The sequence below is a fragment of the Pholcus phalangioides genome, unplaced genomic scaffold, assembly GCF_987345545.1.
Source record: "Pholcus phalangioides strain wild (caught in Gottingen) unplaced genomic scaffold, Ppha-v1.0 ptg000008l_1, whole genome shotgun sequence".
NCBI lineage: Eukaryota > Metazoa > Arthropoda > Arachnida > Araneae > Pholcidae > Pholcus > Pholcus phalangioides.
The window spans coordinates 11,647,701-11,666,491 of NW_028301601.1; the positions used below are offsets into that span (position 1 = coordinate 11,647,701).

The 18,791-nt window shown below is 35.3% G+C and overlaps 1 protein-coding gene across 1 annotated transcript in view; it reads left to right on the top strand.

Annotated features, from left to right (window-relative positions):
• The window catches only part of LOC149083690 (uncharacterized), a 32,135-nt gene extending 17,803 nt beyond the window's left edge, over positions 1-14,332 (top strand). The window contains exons 10-15 of the mRNA XM_089234179.1: positions 3,864-4,016; positions 5,275-5,365; positions 5,488-5,629; positions 9,384-9,561; positions 13,683-13,822; positions 13,982-14,332. Coding sequence (XP_089090305.1) covers positions 3,864-4,016; positions 5,275-5,365; positions 5,488-5,629; positions 9,384-9,561; positions 13,683-13,822; positions 13,982-14,057 — 780 coding nt within the window. The 3' untranslated portion in view covers positions 14,058-14,332. The remainder of the gene's footprint in view (positions 1-3,863; positions 4,017-5,274; positions 5,366-5,487; positions 5,630-9,383; positions 9,562-13,682; positions 13,823-13,981) is intronic.
• Positions 14,333-18,791: the final 4,459 nt, after the last annotated feature.

Below are 18,791 nucleotides of genomic sequence, written 5' to 3' on the forward strand. Positions count from 1 at the left end.
TGGAAGTTTCTTTTGCAAAAGGAAAAAAAGTGCAAGTAGTGCAAAATGTGCAAGTAGATGATGCTGTACTTGGCCAGCAGTATAATCTATTTTGTGCAACCACATCATTTCAGCACTTCCACAGCATCATTGTGTGGATAGAACTTCTATCAAGATGCACATTGCAATACAAGCAAAGCAGCTGCTGAAGACCCATTTTGACAGGATGCACCTTAACCCTTGCAACTTCTGGCTGTGGGGGTACCTCAAAATGTTATAAACAGTGGTCAGATTGCAAACTTTGGTGAATTGCAATCTCCAGCACATTCCCTATATGTTAGAAGTTCCTCAGGAATATTAACGGGGGGGGGGGCATTTGGTTTAATGAAGCTGAATTGCAAGCACATCCACATAATGACCATGGCATTCTCCGATTCTGTTGTTGAACAACAATTTTTGTGCTTTCAACCTCAGGTTGGACGACATATTTAACATTTCTTAAGTTGCAGTTATTTGTTCAATTACTTCGTTTTTTGTGATGTTTCCATGAATTATGAAATCGTGCAATGCTATAATTAAGGTATCATTTTGCCATGACTGGCTATCATTTCCATTCTGCGAGCAAATTTCCCACATGTTGGATGATGTCATTAATTTTACATTTTTAAGTATTTTTTCCCCTATTTGTCAAATAAAATTGAATTTTTTCAGGAATATTCATGTCGATTTTCAAGTCATTCTGACAATCGTTCTTTTTTTACAGTGTTTTGAAATCAGAACCTTAGTTATAATCACCCTGTATATCGTAAATCATTGCTAATTAATCTGCATTATTTATGCTTCATTAAAAACATTATATTCACCTAATTTTTATTACTTTTTTCAAAATAGCTTCATAATTAAGCATACTAAAAGTAACTGGAGAAAAACCTTTATATACTATATGATTAATAATAACATTGAAAGAATTTTCAAACACACAGTAATCCATTGAGTTAAGCAAAAAATAATTAACTCTATAATGTCCAGATTGCCCGAAGTCGGCCGAGCAGGTTAATGCCCATAACCGCCTCAAGTCAGCCCAGCTAGGGGGTATGGGTATGTTTTGGTGGGCTTTTGTCACCAACGGGGAAGAAGATGAAAGCTCTTGTCAGAGGTGGGACCAGAAATACAACTGCAACGCCCTATCAATGGGATTTTAAAAGCTGATGTACTAGAATGTTCCTTGAGAATGGACCAAGGGTACTCAATGCATTTTACAAAGAGATAATACTGTGAGGAAAGGGGTGTTTTCAGTATATATAGACAAATTATCTCCCGAAAATCCATTGAAATGAAAGGGTGAACGTCAATGCAAAGGGTGGCATGAATAGAAACTCATGGAGAAAGGGTGGGGAGAGGGAGAGTGGCCGAAATTTGGACGAGTCCACTTTGAACACAAAAAACTTGGTATTTTCACGACCCTCCCAGGTTTTCTATCTGAGCGTTAAAGAGTTAAATTGCAAAAGTTGGTTTTTGTTAAAATGTAAGATATATTTCTAGATTAATTAGTATGGGAATAGTGTTAATTACATTAATAGCCATTTTATTTTAGTTAATTATTAGAAGTTTGAATGATTTTTCAGAAATTTCATTGTTTTTAATGTTAATACTATTTAAAACAAAAAACTGGTTTAAACCAAAAAAACCTGGTTTTTTGGTTTTTTTTTAAAAAAAGCAGTTTTTTTACCAACCCTGCACCGCACCTACGAGAAGGATGTGTGACTGGCCAACCTCGGTCTGGTGACATATTTCCTCTCAATTGGCACTTTTCATTTATGACCTTTTGGGATTTCCATTGATAATTTACAAACCAACATTTTCCTGGATTTTTGTAAAGCATATGATAAAGTTTCTTACAACAGATTACTAAACAACTCTATTTTTAACCTGAAAGTTCAATTGGATTGGGGGGGGGGCCCTCTTTCCTTAAAAAATTGCGAACCTTAGTTCATTTTAAAAACCATAATTCTCCCCCATCTCTGAACGTAAATTCCAGTGCTCCTCAAGGATTAGTCGTCTCACCATTATTCTTAATTTGCATTAACAATCTGTCAGAAACCCTCAACTGTCAATAATTGTATAATTTACCAAACCATCAACCATGAGTCTAATCAAGAAGTTCCGATAGATCCCAATGCTATATCTGACTGGTGCTCTTCCTTCATGGTGAATGATTCTCAATACATTTACAACCCATTATAGTTTTTTTTATGAAAAGTTACACTCAAAATATCTTCTTCCCCCCCCCCCCCCCCAGAAGAATTTTCCTACTCTATTGATAATTCAACTATAATCTGAGTTCTGCAATTTAAATATCTCATTGTCATAACGTCAAAGCGCTAGGGGGTTCTATCTTATTGATTGTGAAATATTGGCTTACCAGTGTCTTTTACCAGAAGTTTTCCTGTTGAGCATTGTGCTTGTTATGTGCTGCTTTAGTTTTGTACAGTTTCTCAATGTTGAGGCACAAATACAATTAGTTTCCCATAAAAAAAATTTGACTCCCCAATAATGATGAGCATAGTCACCTGCTCAATCATCCTGTGATGATTGGATATTGTTTTTTTTTTAGGATGAAATCCTTCAAATGATATATAGATAGCATGTACATAAAAATTCTAGTTTGCTTTTTTTCTCTGTTCTCTGACAGATTTGCTTTTACTGTATGGATGTATATGGGTTTGAGTAGTGGTAGTGTGTTCGACTCCAATCTCTAGCATGTACAGGGTGATCAGCGAATAAGCCCTTATTTCAAAATTAAATATCTCTACAACAAAGATCAATAGAATTATGCTGTAAACGGTACGTTTATTAGCAAAACTGTAAGAATGTTGTACAGAAATTTCGAAAATTTAGTTTTCTTTTTAATTTTTTAAAATTTAAAAAAAACTGGAGATTTTGGGGTTCCGAAAATCCTCATTTGTGTGAAGAGAAACCACTGCATTCGCCTGTATGCACCAGAGGCATTATCGCCCCTTCTTCGTGCGAGAAACGATTACTACTGAACGTTACGTTACAATTTTGGAACAATTTGTCAGCACACATGGCGCATACCGCAGACCATACAGTAATTTTAGGTGAATGTAGTGGTTTCTCTTCACACAAATGAGGATTTTCGGAACCCCAAAATCTCCAGTTTTTTTTTTTTTTTTTAATTTTAAAAGATTAAAAAGAAAACTAAATTTTCAAAATTTCTGTACAACATTCTTACAGTTTTGCTGATAAACGTACCGTTTACCGCATAATTCTATTGATCTTTGTTGTAGAGATATTTTTTAATTTTGAAATAAGGGCTTATTCGCTGATCACCGTGATTTCAGGTTCGATCCTAGATTTTGTGTTTGTATATCGCCCTCTTTTTTTATTATATTGAATTTACAATGTCTGAATTTGGGCTGCCATCTATCTTTCACAAAAGAAAACTGGAAAAAATAAAAATATTTTAATTTATGCTCCCGCAGTGTTCGAGTATTTTCACAGCCAAAGAGAGTTAAAAAAAGAAGAAATCTTCTATTGTTCTGTAAACGCATCGTGTGATGCAATTGATTTCAATTCAGTAGTTTCTACTTCATACTTTTCCTCATAGGTTTAAAAAATTGTTTGTACATAAATTATTATTCCAACCCCCTTTGAAATCTTATTTTGAGTGCCATGAAAAAAAAATAAAACTTTTTTCATTTTATCATTCTTGTTTCAAACAAAACGAAATGTTTTCAAAATTTTTAAAATTTCTTGAGAAATGCATGTATTAAAACTATTCATTAAAAAAAGGTATTTTTCTTCAATTTAAGGTTAGAAAGAGAATTTTTATTGTTTTTTTCGTTCATTTGATTTGAAACCAGCCTCTAGATGCCTTGATACAGCAAAGAACCAGACTAGAATTCATAAATGTAGTTCTGTCTGTAGAGAAAAAAAGAATGGGGAAAACATTAGAAAAAGTTGGATGCTTCCGGAAAGAGTTGCAAGTTCTAGCTGCTGATTCTGAACAACTGCATGTATGTAGCAATCAATTTTTAAAACGTGCATATATTTTCAGGAAATATATGAATGCAAGATCATATAATGGGATTTTAGATAATGTGCACATAAGCTCTGTCCTACACAAGAATTCTGTCTAGCCCCAAAAATACTTTAAAAATGTGTGTGTGCTTCTTACATATACATGTATATATATTTGTAAATATTTTCCAAACATTCGTTAGTTCATCTTCCGGGACAATGTTTAAGACAGTCTCACAAACGAAGACCTCAAATATATGACAAGCAGGAGGATAAGTCAATTTTCCGCATTTTATTTTATTTTTCTGCGCAAATTGTATTTTTTTTTCCCCCTTCAAATATTTACATACCTTTGCAATGTAGGATGTGAAGTTGAATGTTATAAAAAAAAAAAAAATTTGGTGAATTGACTATTAATCAACCATGTTTTGATTAATTTCACATGTTTGGTTCTCGAAGATGCCATTTTGCTCTCATATGGCCAGCGAAATAGTTGAGAAATATTTTTAAATTTGAAATCAGCTGGCATTCTCACCTTGAAATTGGAAAAGCACAGAAAATCAACTTCAACTGACCACCACTGTGCCCTCTGTGGGAGGGGGGGGGGAAAGAGAATCAAACCCAGAAAATTGTTATGTGAGCTCTATGGTTATGACCACTCAGCAGTTACCAATAAAGACTAGATTTTCAATCTGACGATGAAGGAAATGGCTTTCTGCCTTTTAAAAATGGTCTAGAATCAAATCATATTTCATTGCAAAAAGATGAAAGCTTGTGCTCATTTCTTATTCATTTTAAGTTTTGAATGAGAAATTTTTATTAATAAATACAAATGTAAATTTCATTATAAAATTGCCGTAAAATGTCAATACACAGAGCAATTAGTGCTCCCAACTCTTAGGAAAGACACAGAAAGAATAACCATATATATATATAGAATCAGCTATAAACTAAGTTATTTCACACACATTAGCCCTTGATATTGATTAAAAAAAACTATTGTTCTGATAAAAATCATCCTATGAAAAACTTTTCTTGTGAAACATTGATAACATTACATCAGGACCGTCATTTCAACCTTTTCCAGGGGGGGGGGGACATATACTCAATGTATGTCTTATATATATGTACCATTTCTAGTGTATCTTCTAAAGCCAGGGGGAAGCAACGCTCCCCAAATGACAAGCCTGCATTACATTATTAAAATTGCAAGTGTTATGATATCACACATATTTCATATTCCTACTCAATTAGAAATATCTAGAGGAACAGAAGAAAAGTAAAGAAACTGAAGCAGAATATATCGAAGAAGGATCTTTGCTTCATACTGTGAATAAAATTTTGAGTGAGTCAATGTTTTGAAATTTTCATGATTTTTCTTTTCTAATTCACACTTTTGGGAGATAAAAACATAAATGTGTGTGTGTATCAATGAAATCTCATTCAAATCGTGTTTGTACTTGTTAGGCATAGAATCGGATCCAGATCTTCTTTATCTCACTGACAATGATGTATATCTCAAAATAAAAAGGAGCAATGATGAAAAACAGAAACTTGCAGAAGAAGCAGAAAAATTACTGAAAGAAGTAGTCGAATGGATATCAACAGCGTATGTATACAGAGAGATCTTAAAATACATGTGGGGGGGGGGGGTAGTCAGAGCAGGAATCTTCAACCATTGATATATCGTGGGTCACATTTGATGTTTGATAAGGTCAGCTGGCCACTCAGCTATACAGGCATCCCTCGCTTTACACAATTGTTCCACAAAAATAATCGCATAAAGCAAAGGTTCTCAAACTTTTTTCACCCTCTGCACCCATTTCTCTAATCAATGCTTATCCACGGCTCCTCAAAGAATCACTTCTAAAAAGCTTAGTCAGGGCTGCTGCACTGCACAGTTTGAGAACCCCTGGCGTAAAGCGAGTTGAATTTAACATAGTTAAAAAGGGATAGTGGGATCCCTTTTAAATGTTAGATGAAAAAATAAACCTAACTTCCAGCAGTATTTTTTCTAGTAATCAATAGATTATTCAATCTGCTGAATGAATCCCATAAATTTAAGTTTATTAATGAATTTAATTATTGCTACTATCTTCAGTACTTCTGATACATTTTAGTGGGCGTAGATGTTTTCTTTCCTGAAGAACCTGGCATGATAACCGGCTGATAATTTTTTTAATGAAACAGTTGAGATTCAGGTGATGAACAGCATTCTTGTCTCTTTATGTAAACTTTAGTATCAAGAAAATTGCTAAAGAATTCTGAATATCCCTCGCAAATATGGTAATTCTAGTTTAATTAGGATCTATTTCTTCGATTATAATTCTGATGGCATTGTCCAATGTCATCGAAAAATATTGATAATTAAAATCTGGTGAATTGGATTTGAGTGTTTGTCCCACATTTGTCTCATCTAAATCAAAATCTAACAGATTTTGTCATTTTAACTATGTCCTATCTTTAATTTGTAAGCCCATTTTCAGGATTAGTATCAAACTCCAGCCCAAATTTCACAGGTTGTGATTTCTAAAATCAACTTTCAAAATTGTGTTATAGCGAAATCGTATTAAGTAAAACTGCATAAAGCGAGGGATGCCCGTATTACACACTTGTTACCAAAGCTCTGCAGGCCATGCATTGATAACCACCAGTATACAACATTAATTGCTGAGGAACTCAGTTTCATAACGTGCATGACCACTGTTATTTTTTATTGCAGTTTAGGAAATAAGAATCTGAAGCTTTTTCATCATTTGTTCAATGATATAGACCAGCTCATATCGCAAGTAATAATCATGAAAATTTATAGAAAAATTTACATATCTTACAAAAATACAATGAAAGTCAGTTACAACTAGTGCTCACAATCACAAGAAAAATTCCCCCTACAACAGACTTCTTATAAGCAAATTTTAGTTTTTTGCTATGTCAGGGGTAATAAATTGTACAACATTCCTGTTTTATCTACATTGTAATAATTTTTTTAGATAATTTCTTTCTGCTATTGAAGCAAATAAACGGGATTCCAATCATGAAATTGATATTTAACTCACAGCAGTTGATTTTCTAAAATATTTTTGCTTAACATTTTGTTCTTAAAAGAATTTTACTGACCAGTATAAACAATTAAAATTCTTATATGTTATGTTAGCTTAGTGCCATGTCTTCATGGATTCATTAACTTTTTTTTTTTTTTTGCTATTTGGAGTATGTTCAGTTCGATTCATCCAGCCATTCAAAAACAAAAAACAAGCTACCTGACCAAACTATAATTTCTGATCAAATAAACCCTAGGTAATGAAAGATAGCCATGATCTGTCACTGGTCATGGCAAAGATTGAATAAAGTTATCACATGTCTTGTATGTGTCCGCAAAGACAAAATGTGAACTGTTCAAATGTTTAAACTGCTGAAAAACATATTATATATATATATATATATATGGATGTACTACTTTTGGTTGCATTTTTATGTTTGTAAAGCGTAGTTTTCATACACTTTTAAGGTATATGTATTGATATTTATATATCTATATATATAAAATTGATTTTCTGTGTGTCTGTGTGTGTATGTTCTCTATACAAATCTACAATTTTAGATTGATCGTCGCCAAATTTTGCATATATACCAAATGGGACCCAACTTAAACGATAGGCTACTTTAAAATTTCGTCAGTGTAGGGCAAGTGCCCCAAATGGGCAAAAAACTGTCGGGCAACAATGGTTTTTCGGGCCTCAACAATCACTTTCCGAACGTTTACTTTGGTTACCGTGGTTCCCTAGCAATGCATTTCAGACGTGTATATTCCTTTTCAATAATTTGTCACTTCTTCAACGCTGTCAATATATGTATAATATTTATGCCTTTATAATGGTTTTCCACTTTATTCAATCCTCCCAGTAATGAGAGCTTTTTGAATAGACACCATCATCAGCATCACTTTGAGGGTAAGGGGCCGTTCAAGTATTACGTCATCATCGATGGGGGGGGGAGTTTCCGATTTGCTGACTTTTGATAACAAGGGGGGGGGGTTTGGATAATGCTTACGTCATCAACCACCCTTTATGAAAATATGAGTTAGGACTCAGAGGGGCAGAGCTGATGACGGAAATTTGCTGACAAGGTGGGGGGGGGGGTTAAAAATGGCTACTAATTTGCTTACGTAATACTTGAACGGCTCCTAAGGCAAAGGATGATGCCCCATAGAAATCAGTGTTAAAATTGCCGATTTTAATGTAGAAATGCGGAAATTTGGTGGGGTTTTCTGTCACATCAATAATTTTAAAAATTGTATTCAATACTCGATTTTTGAAATATTGAGTTCACTTAGAGATATACGAAGCCCAGAAAATTAGATATGAAGTAAATAGCCGGACCTACCTTCGAGTTGGATATCCATACAATAACATTGATTTAAACTTTTTATTTATATCTTCTCAAACATGAAAATTAATGTCCCAGAATTGTCTTTTAATATTCAACTGCATAAATTCATATAGTTTAGGTTGCTTAAAATTAATTATGGGCCCCGTGAAAAGTACGTAGAAAAATTCCACAGCTTCAATTAAGCATTTTTTTGAAGCAGAAACAGGCAGAAATGGATAACTTGAAGTTCAAAGGGGGGAATCGAAATACCTAGCACCCTTTAAAAAAAAAGAAATATATATATATTTATTTTTACGTTTCTTTAAATCTAGATTTCTTTCTTTCATGAGTCGCGTAGGAAGTAGTCATATTGGTGAACTTAGACACGGTTTGCATGTCCCTCAAAGAAAGAGGGAGATATCACGTGATCCAAAAAAGTCTTATTGAAGAAAACCCGGGCAACGCCGGGTATTATAGCTAGTATATTATATTGATGATCACAGCAGTGATCATCTAGTTAATGATGACCACAGATGCATACAAAAAGAAGTGTGAGAATTGGTGCTCCATCTATATGCAAAAAAGCTTATTAGAAATATAAAGACATATTTCATACTCACGATACTGGAGTAATGAGGAGACTAACATGCAAAATCAGCAGTCAACCGCTTACGAAGATATTCTAGTCGTCAGAGACGAAATTTAGTCCTTGGGAGACCCAGGGTGGTTATGATTCAGGAGGTGCTTCCTCAAAAGGAATTTTAAAAAAAGGAGGGATAATCATTGGCATGACTGAAGAGCTCCACCAAAACAAATTTTGACCAATAAGTTATTATGTACGAAACCATTAGAGTATGGTTTGTACTCTGCCTCTGGCCATTTTTTGCTACACAGTTACAAAAATTGAAATTGGGCCCCCTGAGTTGCATAGTAATAACTGAATAGCATTGATTTTCTTTATTTCTTTTCTTTATATTCTTTATATTCTCCTTCAGTGAGAAGAATAAAGATATATTGGATAATTACTTCTATGGTAAGAAATCAAAAGACCCGAACCATCCATCGAACATTCTTGAAGGTCTGAATTCAAAACTCAATAGACTCAGCATCAAAATTCAAGATCTGGAAGAAAAACTTCTGAAAGAAATGCAGCATTATCAGAAAAAGAAAAAAGTGAGTTTTCTAGTGATCTCTTGAATATCTAATTTGATATTGCCAATGTCTATCATTTGATGCACTTCAATGGAGTGATAATTAGGGTTTTTTCTCCAGATTTGTGAACTTGATTTGCCCCCCCCCCCCTCCCACTATAAAAATTGATAGTTTTATAATGAATTCTTTTTATTGCTCTGTTTTGAAGTAAAAAAAAAAGTTTTTTTTTGCTCAAAACAGTTTTCCCACTTTTTATCCCCAAAATATCTTGTCTTTCCCCCCTTCTCCTAGTTTGAGCCCTGCATTTCTCAGAAGCAAAGGAAGAAAAATTCCTTTTAAATCACTAGCTAATCGATTGATGGCTTGGCACTGCTTTTTTAATCCTTTGTCCTTGAAAAGGACCTAATCCCAGCCCCTTGCCTTTAGCTAAAGACAAAAAATTCCTTTCACTTATGAAATTTTAATTTCTTTACAAACAGGTTCTCTAACTTTGGGCCAATCAGTTTCTAAGCACGAGGATGATTTGCGCCTCTGAAATTCTTGTAATACAGCTGTAACATTTTCCCATCTTTTGATGGGGACATTATTTCTTCACGATCTCCTAAAGTGATCCTCCCACATTTTTAAGGTTTGTTCACCCTGATCTGGAGTATATCATATGGTTTTGGACGCCATACTTACAGAAGAACATAGACTTGCCCGAGGGGTACAGAGAAGCATGTGTGCTCTTGTTGGTACACAGGGCTTGAGCTATGAAGGGAGAGACTTAGTTATCTTTGTTTCTCAAGCTTGTGACACAAATGCAGAGCCATCTTTCTTCAGTTCAAGCTTGTGACTGTCAGCAGCATATTTCAAATTTGATAAATAATTATTAATTTTTTCTACTAATATAAGAATGAAGAAAATAAAATGATTTTATTTTTAAAAAAAAGGTTACCAAACTATGGTTTTGATATTGCATTTTGAGGTCTTAATAAAAATAATTAATCCTCCATCACAGACATTATGGATCTAGCAAGTGCATCACAAATGTGTTTGAATATCAGAGTTTTGACTTGAAATCCTTGTTTATTTATGCTATTCTCATTCATATTTAATTTTGTAACGATACCCTCTATAATGGTAATTGCCTATGTAATGATATTATTCTCTGGTTCTGATGCACTTTTCAAAGCATTAATGTATTTTATCTATAATAATTAATCTTTTATAATAATATGTGTCCGTTATGTGTTCATAACCGTTATGTAGGGGTTTCACTGTATCTTTCATTTGGGGCTGAATAAAGGTTGATTCTAAATAAGTAATAAGTATAGCTAGGATTTTTATGACCTAAAAATTTCTTGAAAATGCTCCATAAAAAATGCATTTATGCCCAAAAAAACAAAAACCTGAACTGAAATTCTTCAATTTACTAACTGCCAGATGTGTATTGGCCTCTCATAGAATCAGTGTAAGGCAGCTTTTTTTAAATTATTTTAGTTTCTGCACCAAACAAAATTTATTGCCTTAAAACCATATCCCATGGGAGTTTTAAAAATAAAAATTTATCTGTGAACTTATTTCTAAAATGGGAGTATAGTCAACCCTACTCAAGGCAAACTTGCTCAATACAGTCAAACCTCGTTAATGTGAAACTCAAGGTTCCGCCGAAATGGACACTTTTTTGGTCCATTAAAAAGTTTAAGTGTTTTCAAAGCTTCCGAAGCTTGATTTTGCGAAACATTGGGTCAAAAGTCTGCTTTTGGTTTATCATCTGATTCTGCCACAGCATCATCTGTGATCTTTAATCATTACTACAGCTTTTGAAAACAAGACAACAATGAGTCAACTCAGAGAACAGTGTGCATGTCACTTTCCCCAACACATACTCAGGAGACAATAAAGCCCACTCCCAATGACAAAGTCGTGCCCCCTGTTGTTTAGCGCATTACGACATGCACCCAACCCATGCCTTCCTGGAATTTTTTTACAAAGCATATTTTTTTCCTATTCCAGTTAGCAAATCGTTTCATGTTAAGTGATCTTCCATTTAAAATGTTCATGTTAAACATACTTTTTGGGTGCGGTAGCCCAGGTCGATAAGATGCTCGCCTAAAGTACCAAAGGATGTTTAGAGGTGTCGCGAATTCGATACCTGGTTCGTCCTTGTCAGAAAACTTTCCTGACACAGGGGTACAACAAAAATGATGACATGACCGCAACAAAAATTGCTACCGCAAGGAGTCCCCCCATCGAGGGATTAGCACACCAACCCCTCGGCGAGTATAAAAAACAAGCCTGCTGTTCGGAATCTGCAATAAATTGTAGGTCCTGGTCTAATTAGCCCTCGTGTGCAAAAAATGACTGTGGTGCGACAAAAATGATCAACATATCTCCATTGAGAATGACGGGACAAAGAATTCTTTTCATGTTAATCAGGTTCACAGTAACACGATTTGTCCATATAATTTTCACTTGTACAAATTTAGTATTTTTCACATTGGACGTATATGTTAGTGTGCTCCGATATTGTAGCATACGAGCCCCTCCAGCAGTTCTAATCTGCTTTTGGTCCTTTATGTTCCTTTTCTTTCCTTTGTGTTTGTTGAAAAACTCAATTTTAGGTGGGTCCAGGTCAAACAGATCAAGAATCGTTCACAACGCTGTACAAATTACTGAATAACCAGTTGTGAATGCCTACATTGCGTGATCCCCACTAATGTATATGTGCCTTAATGCAAAACTCATTTAGTACAAAATATTTTTTTGACTTTGTAACAAAGTTGAACTTTATTTCGTTTTTTTTTTTCCTTCTGGTTTTTGTTTTCAAATATTTTTTCTCGTTTTTCTTAGTATTGATTGGTAACACATACAGGCAAAACAATCTTCTGAATTTGAAAGCAGATGGCAGCACTTCTTGAATGCATAACATGAATGATAAATCAGTTTAATCAACATAAATTATAAATTAATTAACTGCCGTGTTATTCGTTAGAGGTGGAAGAACAGAGGAAAGAGAACTTGAGGAATCACCAAGAAATCTTGAGGATAATACTAGCATGCAACAGGTCTACTTCGTAAAATTCTGCCTCTCTAGCTTGAAGAAGGGGAATGGGGAAAAGGCATTGGTATTGCCACTAGGACGAATGTAAAGAGACTATGATCCTTCTTTTTTTTATCTCGACCTTGTATAACTTTCAGTAGAAAATGGGATGGAAAGGGAAAAAAATTACTGCTCATCGAAAAGGCAGAAATATGCAAAATAATGCCTTAAAATAATCAAAATATGCAAAATAATGCTTTAAAATAATTAAAATATGCTCTGTCACATAAAAATAGTAGAATATGCAGAGTCATAGAAATCCTAGACCTAGTAATAAGCATTTTTACTGCATATAGTTGTTTACATTCACCTTTTTATTCAAATGGGAAGCTTACATTCGATCATCTAGTTAATGATGACCACAGATGCATACAAAAAGAAGTGTGAGAATTGGTGCTCCATCTATATGCGAAAAAGCTTATTAGAAATATAAAGACATATTTCATACTCACGATACTGGAGTAATGAGGAGACTAACATGCAAAATCAGCAGTCAACTGCTTACGAAGATATTCTAGTCGTCAGAGACGAAATTTAGTCCTTGGGATACCCAGGATGGTTATGATTCAGGAGGTGCTTCCTCAAAAGGAATTTTAAAAAAAGGAGGGATAATCATTGACATGACTGAAAGAGCTCCACCAAAACAAATTTTGATCATTAAGTTATTATGTACGAAACCATTAGAGTATGGTTTGTACTCTGCCTCTGGCCATTTTTTGCTACACAGTTACAAAAATTGAAATTGGGCCCCCTGAGTTGCATAGTAATAACTGAATAGCATTGATTTTCTTTATTTCTTTTCTTTATATTCTTTATATTCTCCTTCAGCAAGAAGAATAAAGATATATTGGATAATTACTTCTATAGTAAGAAATCAAAAGACCCGAACCATCCATCGAACATTTCGAAAAATTATTTCTTATAACTTTTTGAATTTGCCCTATAGGAAAGATAAGGAGATGGATAATAGAGGCTCTACTGTATGTGTATTTCAATTTCAATATTGCATTTTCCCCCTTTGAATAGTTTATTTTAATGTTTTTTTATTTAATTTCAGCTCATTCAGACAAATAGCAATTTGGCAAAAGCCAAGAAATTGTTTGTTTATGCTGTTAATAACAAAGAGAAATACATGGAGTGCATACAAGAGATCAAAGCTCAAGAGAAATGCTTCCCAAATTATAATTCTGAAGATGTGTAGGTATTTGTTATGTTACTTCAGCTGTGATATAGGGAACTTTTGCACTTATTTATCTCAAACTGATATAAAAAGTAGGTGGTGTGAAATATTTCATTTGTTCAATCAGTGTTTTTTTTCTCGGCATGTAACATTGGAATATGATTGTAAATGAAAAGAATGGGCCATGACACCAAATTATATGCGGTGGAATGTCTTTCAACTGAGACCAGAGGTCAGTCATTGGAGAAATAACTCTTTGAAATGATTGGGATCAAAACCAGCTCAAAGTTAATTACACGTGTAAAGTGATTCCTCAATATTCTGTACTCAAATTTCTCAAAATATTTGTGTATGAAATAGTTGGATAGACTTATGTAGATGTGTACATAAAACAGAGTTAAGAATAACCGAATGGCTTTTGAGATGGTCCAGTGTATTGCATGTTCCAGCTGATAGATAGCCTCTCTTGCAGCATTTTATATTGAATATTCAACAACATTTTATATTAAATTATCTCTTTCAAGCCTGAGCATTCATTTTTTGGAATTTTCAAAATATTTTTGTATTTTTAGCATTAAAAAAATAAGGCCTGTCATTTGGTATATATATACAAATATATACACTGAAGAGCCAAAAAAACTGGTCCACCTGCCTAATATCGTGTAGGGCCCCCGCTAGCCCGCAGAAGTACCGCAACACGACGTGGCATGGACTCTACTAATGTCTGAAGTAGTGCTGGAGGTAATTGACACCATGAATCCTGCAGGGCTGTCCTCCATAAATCCGTAGGAGTAAGAGGGGATGGAGATCTCTTCTGGACAGCATGTTGCAAGGCATCCCAGATATGTTCAATAATGTTCATGTCTGGGGATTAAGGTGGCCAGCGGAAGTATCTAAAGTCAGAACAGTGTTCCTGGAGCCACTTTGTAGCAATTCTGGACGTGTGGGGGGTGTCGCATTGTCCTGCTGAAATTTTCCAAGTCCGTCGGAATGCACAATGGACATGAACGGGTACAGGTGATCAGACAGGATGGTTACGTACCTGTCACCTGTCAGAGTCGTATCTAGACGTATCAGGGGTCCCATTATCACGCCAACTGCACACGCCCCATACCATCACAGAGCCTCCACCAGCTTGAATAGTCCCCTGTTGACATGTAAGGTTCATGGATTCATGAGGTTGTCTCCATACCCGTACACGTCCATCAGCTCAAAGCAATTGGAACCGAGACTCATCAGACCAGGCAACGTGTTTCCAGTCCTCAACAGTCCAATGTCTGTGTTGTCGGGCCCAGGCGAGGCGTAAAGCTTTGTGTCGTGCAGTCGTCAAGGGTACACGAGTGGGCCTTCGGCTCCGAAAGCCCATATCGATGATGTTTCGTTGAATGGTTCGCACGCTGACACTTGTTGATGGCCCAGCATTGAAATCTGCAGCAATTTGCGGAAGGGTTGCACGTCTGTCACGTTTAATGATTCTCGTCAGTCGTCGTTGGTCCCGTTCTTGCATGACCTTTTTCCGGCCGCAGCGTTGTCATCGATTTAATTTTTTACCGGATTCCCGATATTCACGGTACACTCGTGAAATAGTCGTACATGAAAATCCAAATTTCATCGCTACCTTGGAGATGCTATGTCCCATCTCTCGTGCGCTGACTATAACACCGCATTCAAACTCACTTAAATCTTGATAACCTGCCATTGTAGCAGCAGTAACTGATCTAACAACTATGCCAGACACTTGTCGGCGTTGCCGACCGCAGCGCCGTACTCTCATTGGTTCCATATCTCTTTATTTGCATACGCATGCCTGTACCAGTTTTTTTGGCTCTTCAGTTTATATACGCAATACATTGAGTACATGTTCTTTGCGCCCCCCCCCCAGAAAAAGTTGAAATGACAGCCCCCTGAAAAAATACATTAAAAAGAAGATATATGTCAGCAAATCTTTATTTTCTCAAACTATTTTTTTTTATCAAGAAATAATTCACTTCATTCAAATTTTTTTCAACCAAGTCGATGTAGGGTGTATTCATCTTCAAATACAATTTTTTCCAGAATTTTATTGCTAAATATCATGTAATAAATCACACTTTTCCCTGAGGTAGAAGAAAAATTTTTACACAAGGAAAAGTTACCCATACATTTGTGGTACACATTTGATCCGAAAGGCGCATGCATTTTGTATTAAATACCATGTTTGTAAAAAAGTGTATTTCATAAGCAATTTGTCACTTCGAAAAAGTTATTTGCGTAATTTACAGGGCTCCTACTTTTCCTACTGAATCTTGTAAACAAAATTTATGTAATTTTTTTAAATGAAAAGGAAATCATCTAAATATTGCCAAATAATGCAAATGTAGTAGATTGTAATCAATGATTCTGCAAAGCAAAAGTTGTATCATTTTTTCAGGTTATTTGAGGACCATTTGGTTTATTAATTTTTCTTTGTGCTTAGTTTGAGGGTTTGAAAACTCATTTTGTGTTAGTGTTTTGAGTAGTTGTTAAAACTTCTATCTGGATTTTTAAAAAAAATTGCAAATACAATTTTTTACTTACTGCTTTTTTTATTTACTTTTATACTATATTTTTTTATATTTACTGCTTTGTGGTTGTTGACTATTCATTGTACCATAACCAACATTCATCATTCAATTGCGATGCACATTTTGTGTATGGGGGAAACAACAGTTTGCGTAACAAAGCAGTTGGATACATAGGCCTGTTCCAGGTTTTGTGACTGATGCTACCCAATAGCATGCATTTGTCTTCTGTATTGTTAGGAGATGCACCGGCATAAGCAGTGTTTATAATGCTCTGAAAAGAGCTAGAAATGAAAGTGCTTCATTTGTCAAAAACAATGATGCCTCCATCAAACAGTAAAAAGTCAACAAATTTCTTTAAAAAAAGGATGGACAACGCAGTAAAACCATCTGGTTCACCTTGACTTATTTTCATTTGACATTTTAATTTACACATTTTGAACCATGCTTTTGAAAGTGGCCTCAAAGGAGCATCATTCTTTAAAAAGTTATATGTCTTCATAATTTGCTGTACAAACTGACAGACAGGACTTTGGAAGACTCCTTGAAAAAAATGTACTATGCAGTCAGACCCACGTGTAACAGACATAGATATTACAAATTTTCGTGTATAATGAAGTTTTTCCATGTCTCGTGAATTTCGTATTGCGAAGTGATATTGAAACTATATGTGGGTTGAGCTTAAAAACAAAAGACCTCATAAACTTATTGTTTCGGTTTGTTACAATCCACCAAGTAGGGATCCAAACTACATCGCCAAACTTCATGATGAAATTTCCTACATGTGTAAGCGTAAGAGGGTTCTCATACTATGGGATTTCAATTACCTGGGTATAGATTGGGAAAATCTTTCAGCTAGAGATCAATATGGAAGAGGTTTTCTTAAATTGGTGCTCGATAATTTTTTGTATGAGCATGTATTGGAAGCCACTAAGGTACTGCTATTTTGGATTTAGTTCTCACTAGTTCCTAGGATCTTGTTGAACATGTTTCGGTGAAAACGAGTTTTCATGTAATGAGTGATCATTGTGTCATCAGTTTTCTTTGTAAGTTTCCTTCAGGTACGGTTGATAACAAAAGACTGGTTCCTTGTTTTCGGAGAACTAAGTTTGACGTTTTGAGAGGAAGGTTAGCGGAAGTTTTCAAAGACCGGTTGGAATCAGTAGGGGTGGTAAGTCAATGTGAAGAATTTAATACAAAGCTATCCTCTGTTTTGCACGACGTCATACCCTTTGTTCGAAAAAAGCGTGTTTGTACATTGTACCCTCTATGGTTCACGGATAGCGTGCGTAACCTTTATCCTGAAAAGAAAAGAGCATTCAGAGAGTATAAAAGTGGACGAGGTGACCTATCATTGTTTACTGATAACAGAAGAGTGTTGAAGAAAGCGATAAGGGATAGTAAAAAGGAAGTTGAATCTAGGTTGGCAGATAACATTGGCTCTGACCAAAATCATTTTTTTGATACGTCAATAATGGATGTAAGGAGACAGTTGGCCCTCTCTCGATAGGAGGCTCTAGGTTAGAGAGCAATGTAGGCTTGTGTAGTGCTTTCTATGACTTTTTCGCATCAGTTTTTAATGGAGATAATGATATTCGATATATGGGTGTTGCATGGGGGTAATAAAACCCTAAACGATATTCAAGTAGAAGACGTGGAGGTCCTAAATCTTCTAAGAAATGTATGTGCAAGCAAAGCACCAGGACCAGATGATATCTATCCCAGGGTCCTCAGGGAATGTGCTAATGAATTGTTGGGGCCAGTCGCACAGATATACAGGAGTAGTGTTGCTGAGTGTATTGTCCCAAGAGATTGGAAACTTGCTAATATTGTTCCGATATTTAAGAAGGGTAATAGAAAAGCTGTGTCCAATTATCGTCCAGTGAGTTTGACAAGCTCCCTCTCGAAAATTTTGGAAATTATCATCAAAAGGCAGTTTGTCAAGTGGATAGACGAGAATAATGTATTGTCGGATAATCAGCATGGGTTCAGGAAGGGGAAGTCATGTGTAACTAACCTACTTTGCTTCTATGATCACGTGACAGGCTTTGGGTAAGAGCAAAAATGTAGATGTTGTTTACCTTGATTTCCAGAAGGCATTCGATCGGGTCCAACATGGTAAACTCTTGAAGCGTTTACACAACATTGGAATTGGGGGGGGCAATTTGCTGAATTGGATAGAATCATGGTTAAGAGATAGGTTGCAACGAGTTATGGTGAACGGGGAATTCTCTGGTTGGACAGGCGTCACAAGTGGAGTTCCTCAAATAAGTGTCCTTGGCCCCATACTTTTTTCACTTTTTATCGATAAACTCGATCAGGGCATCGATGGGATTACTAGCAAATTCGCAGATGATGTGAAGCTAATGGGGGTAATCAAGAATCAAAGCGATAGGGAGTTGCTCCAGACCAACTTAAACAGGATTGCAGCATGGGCAAATGAATG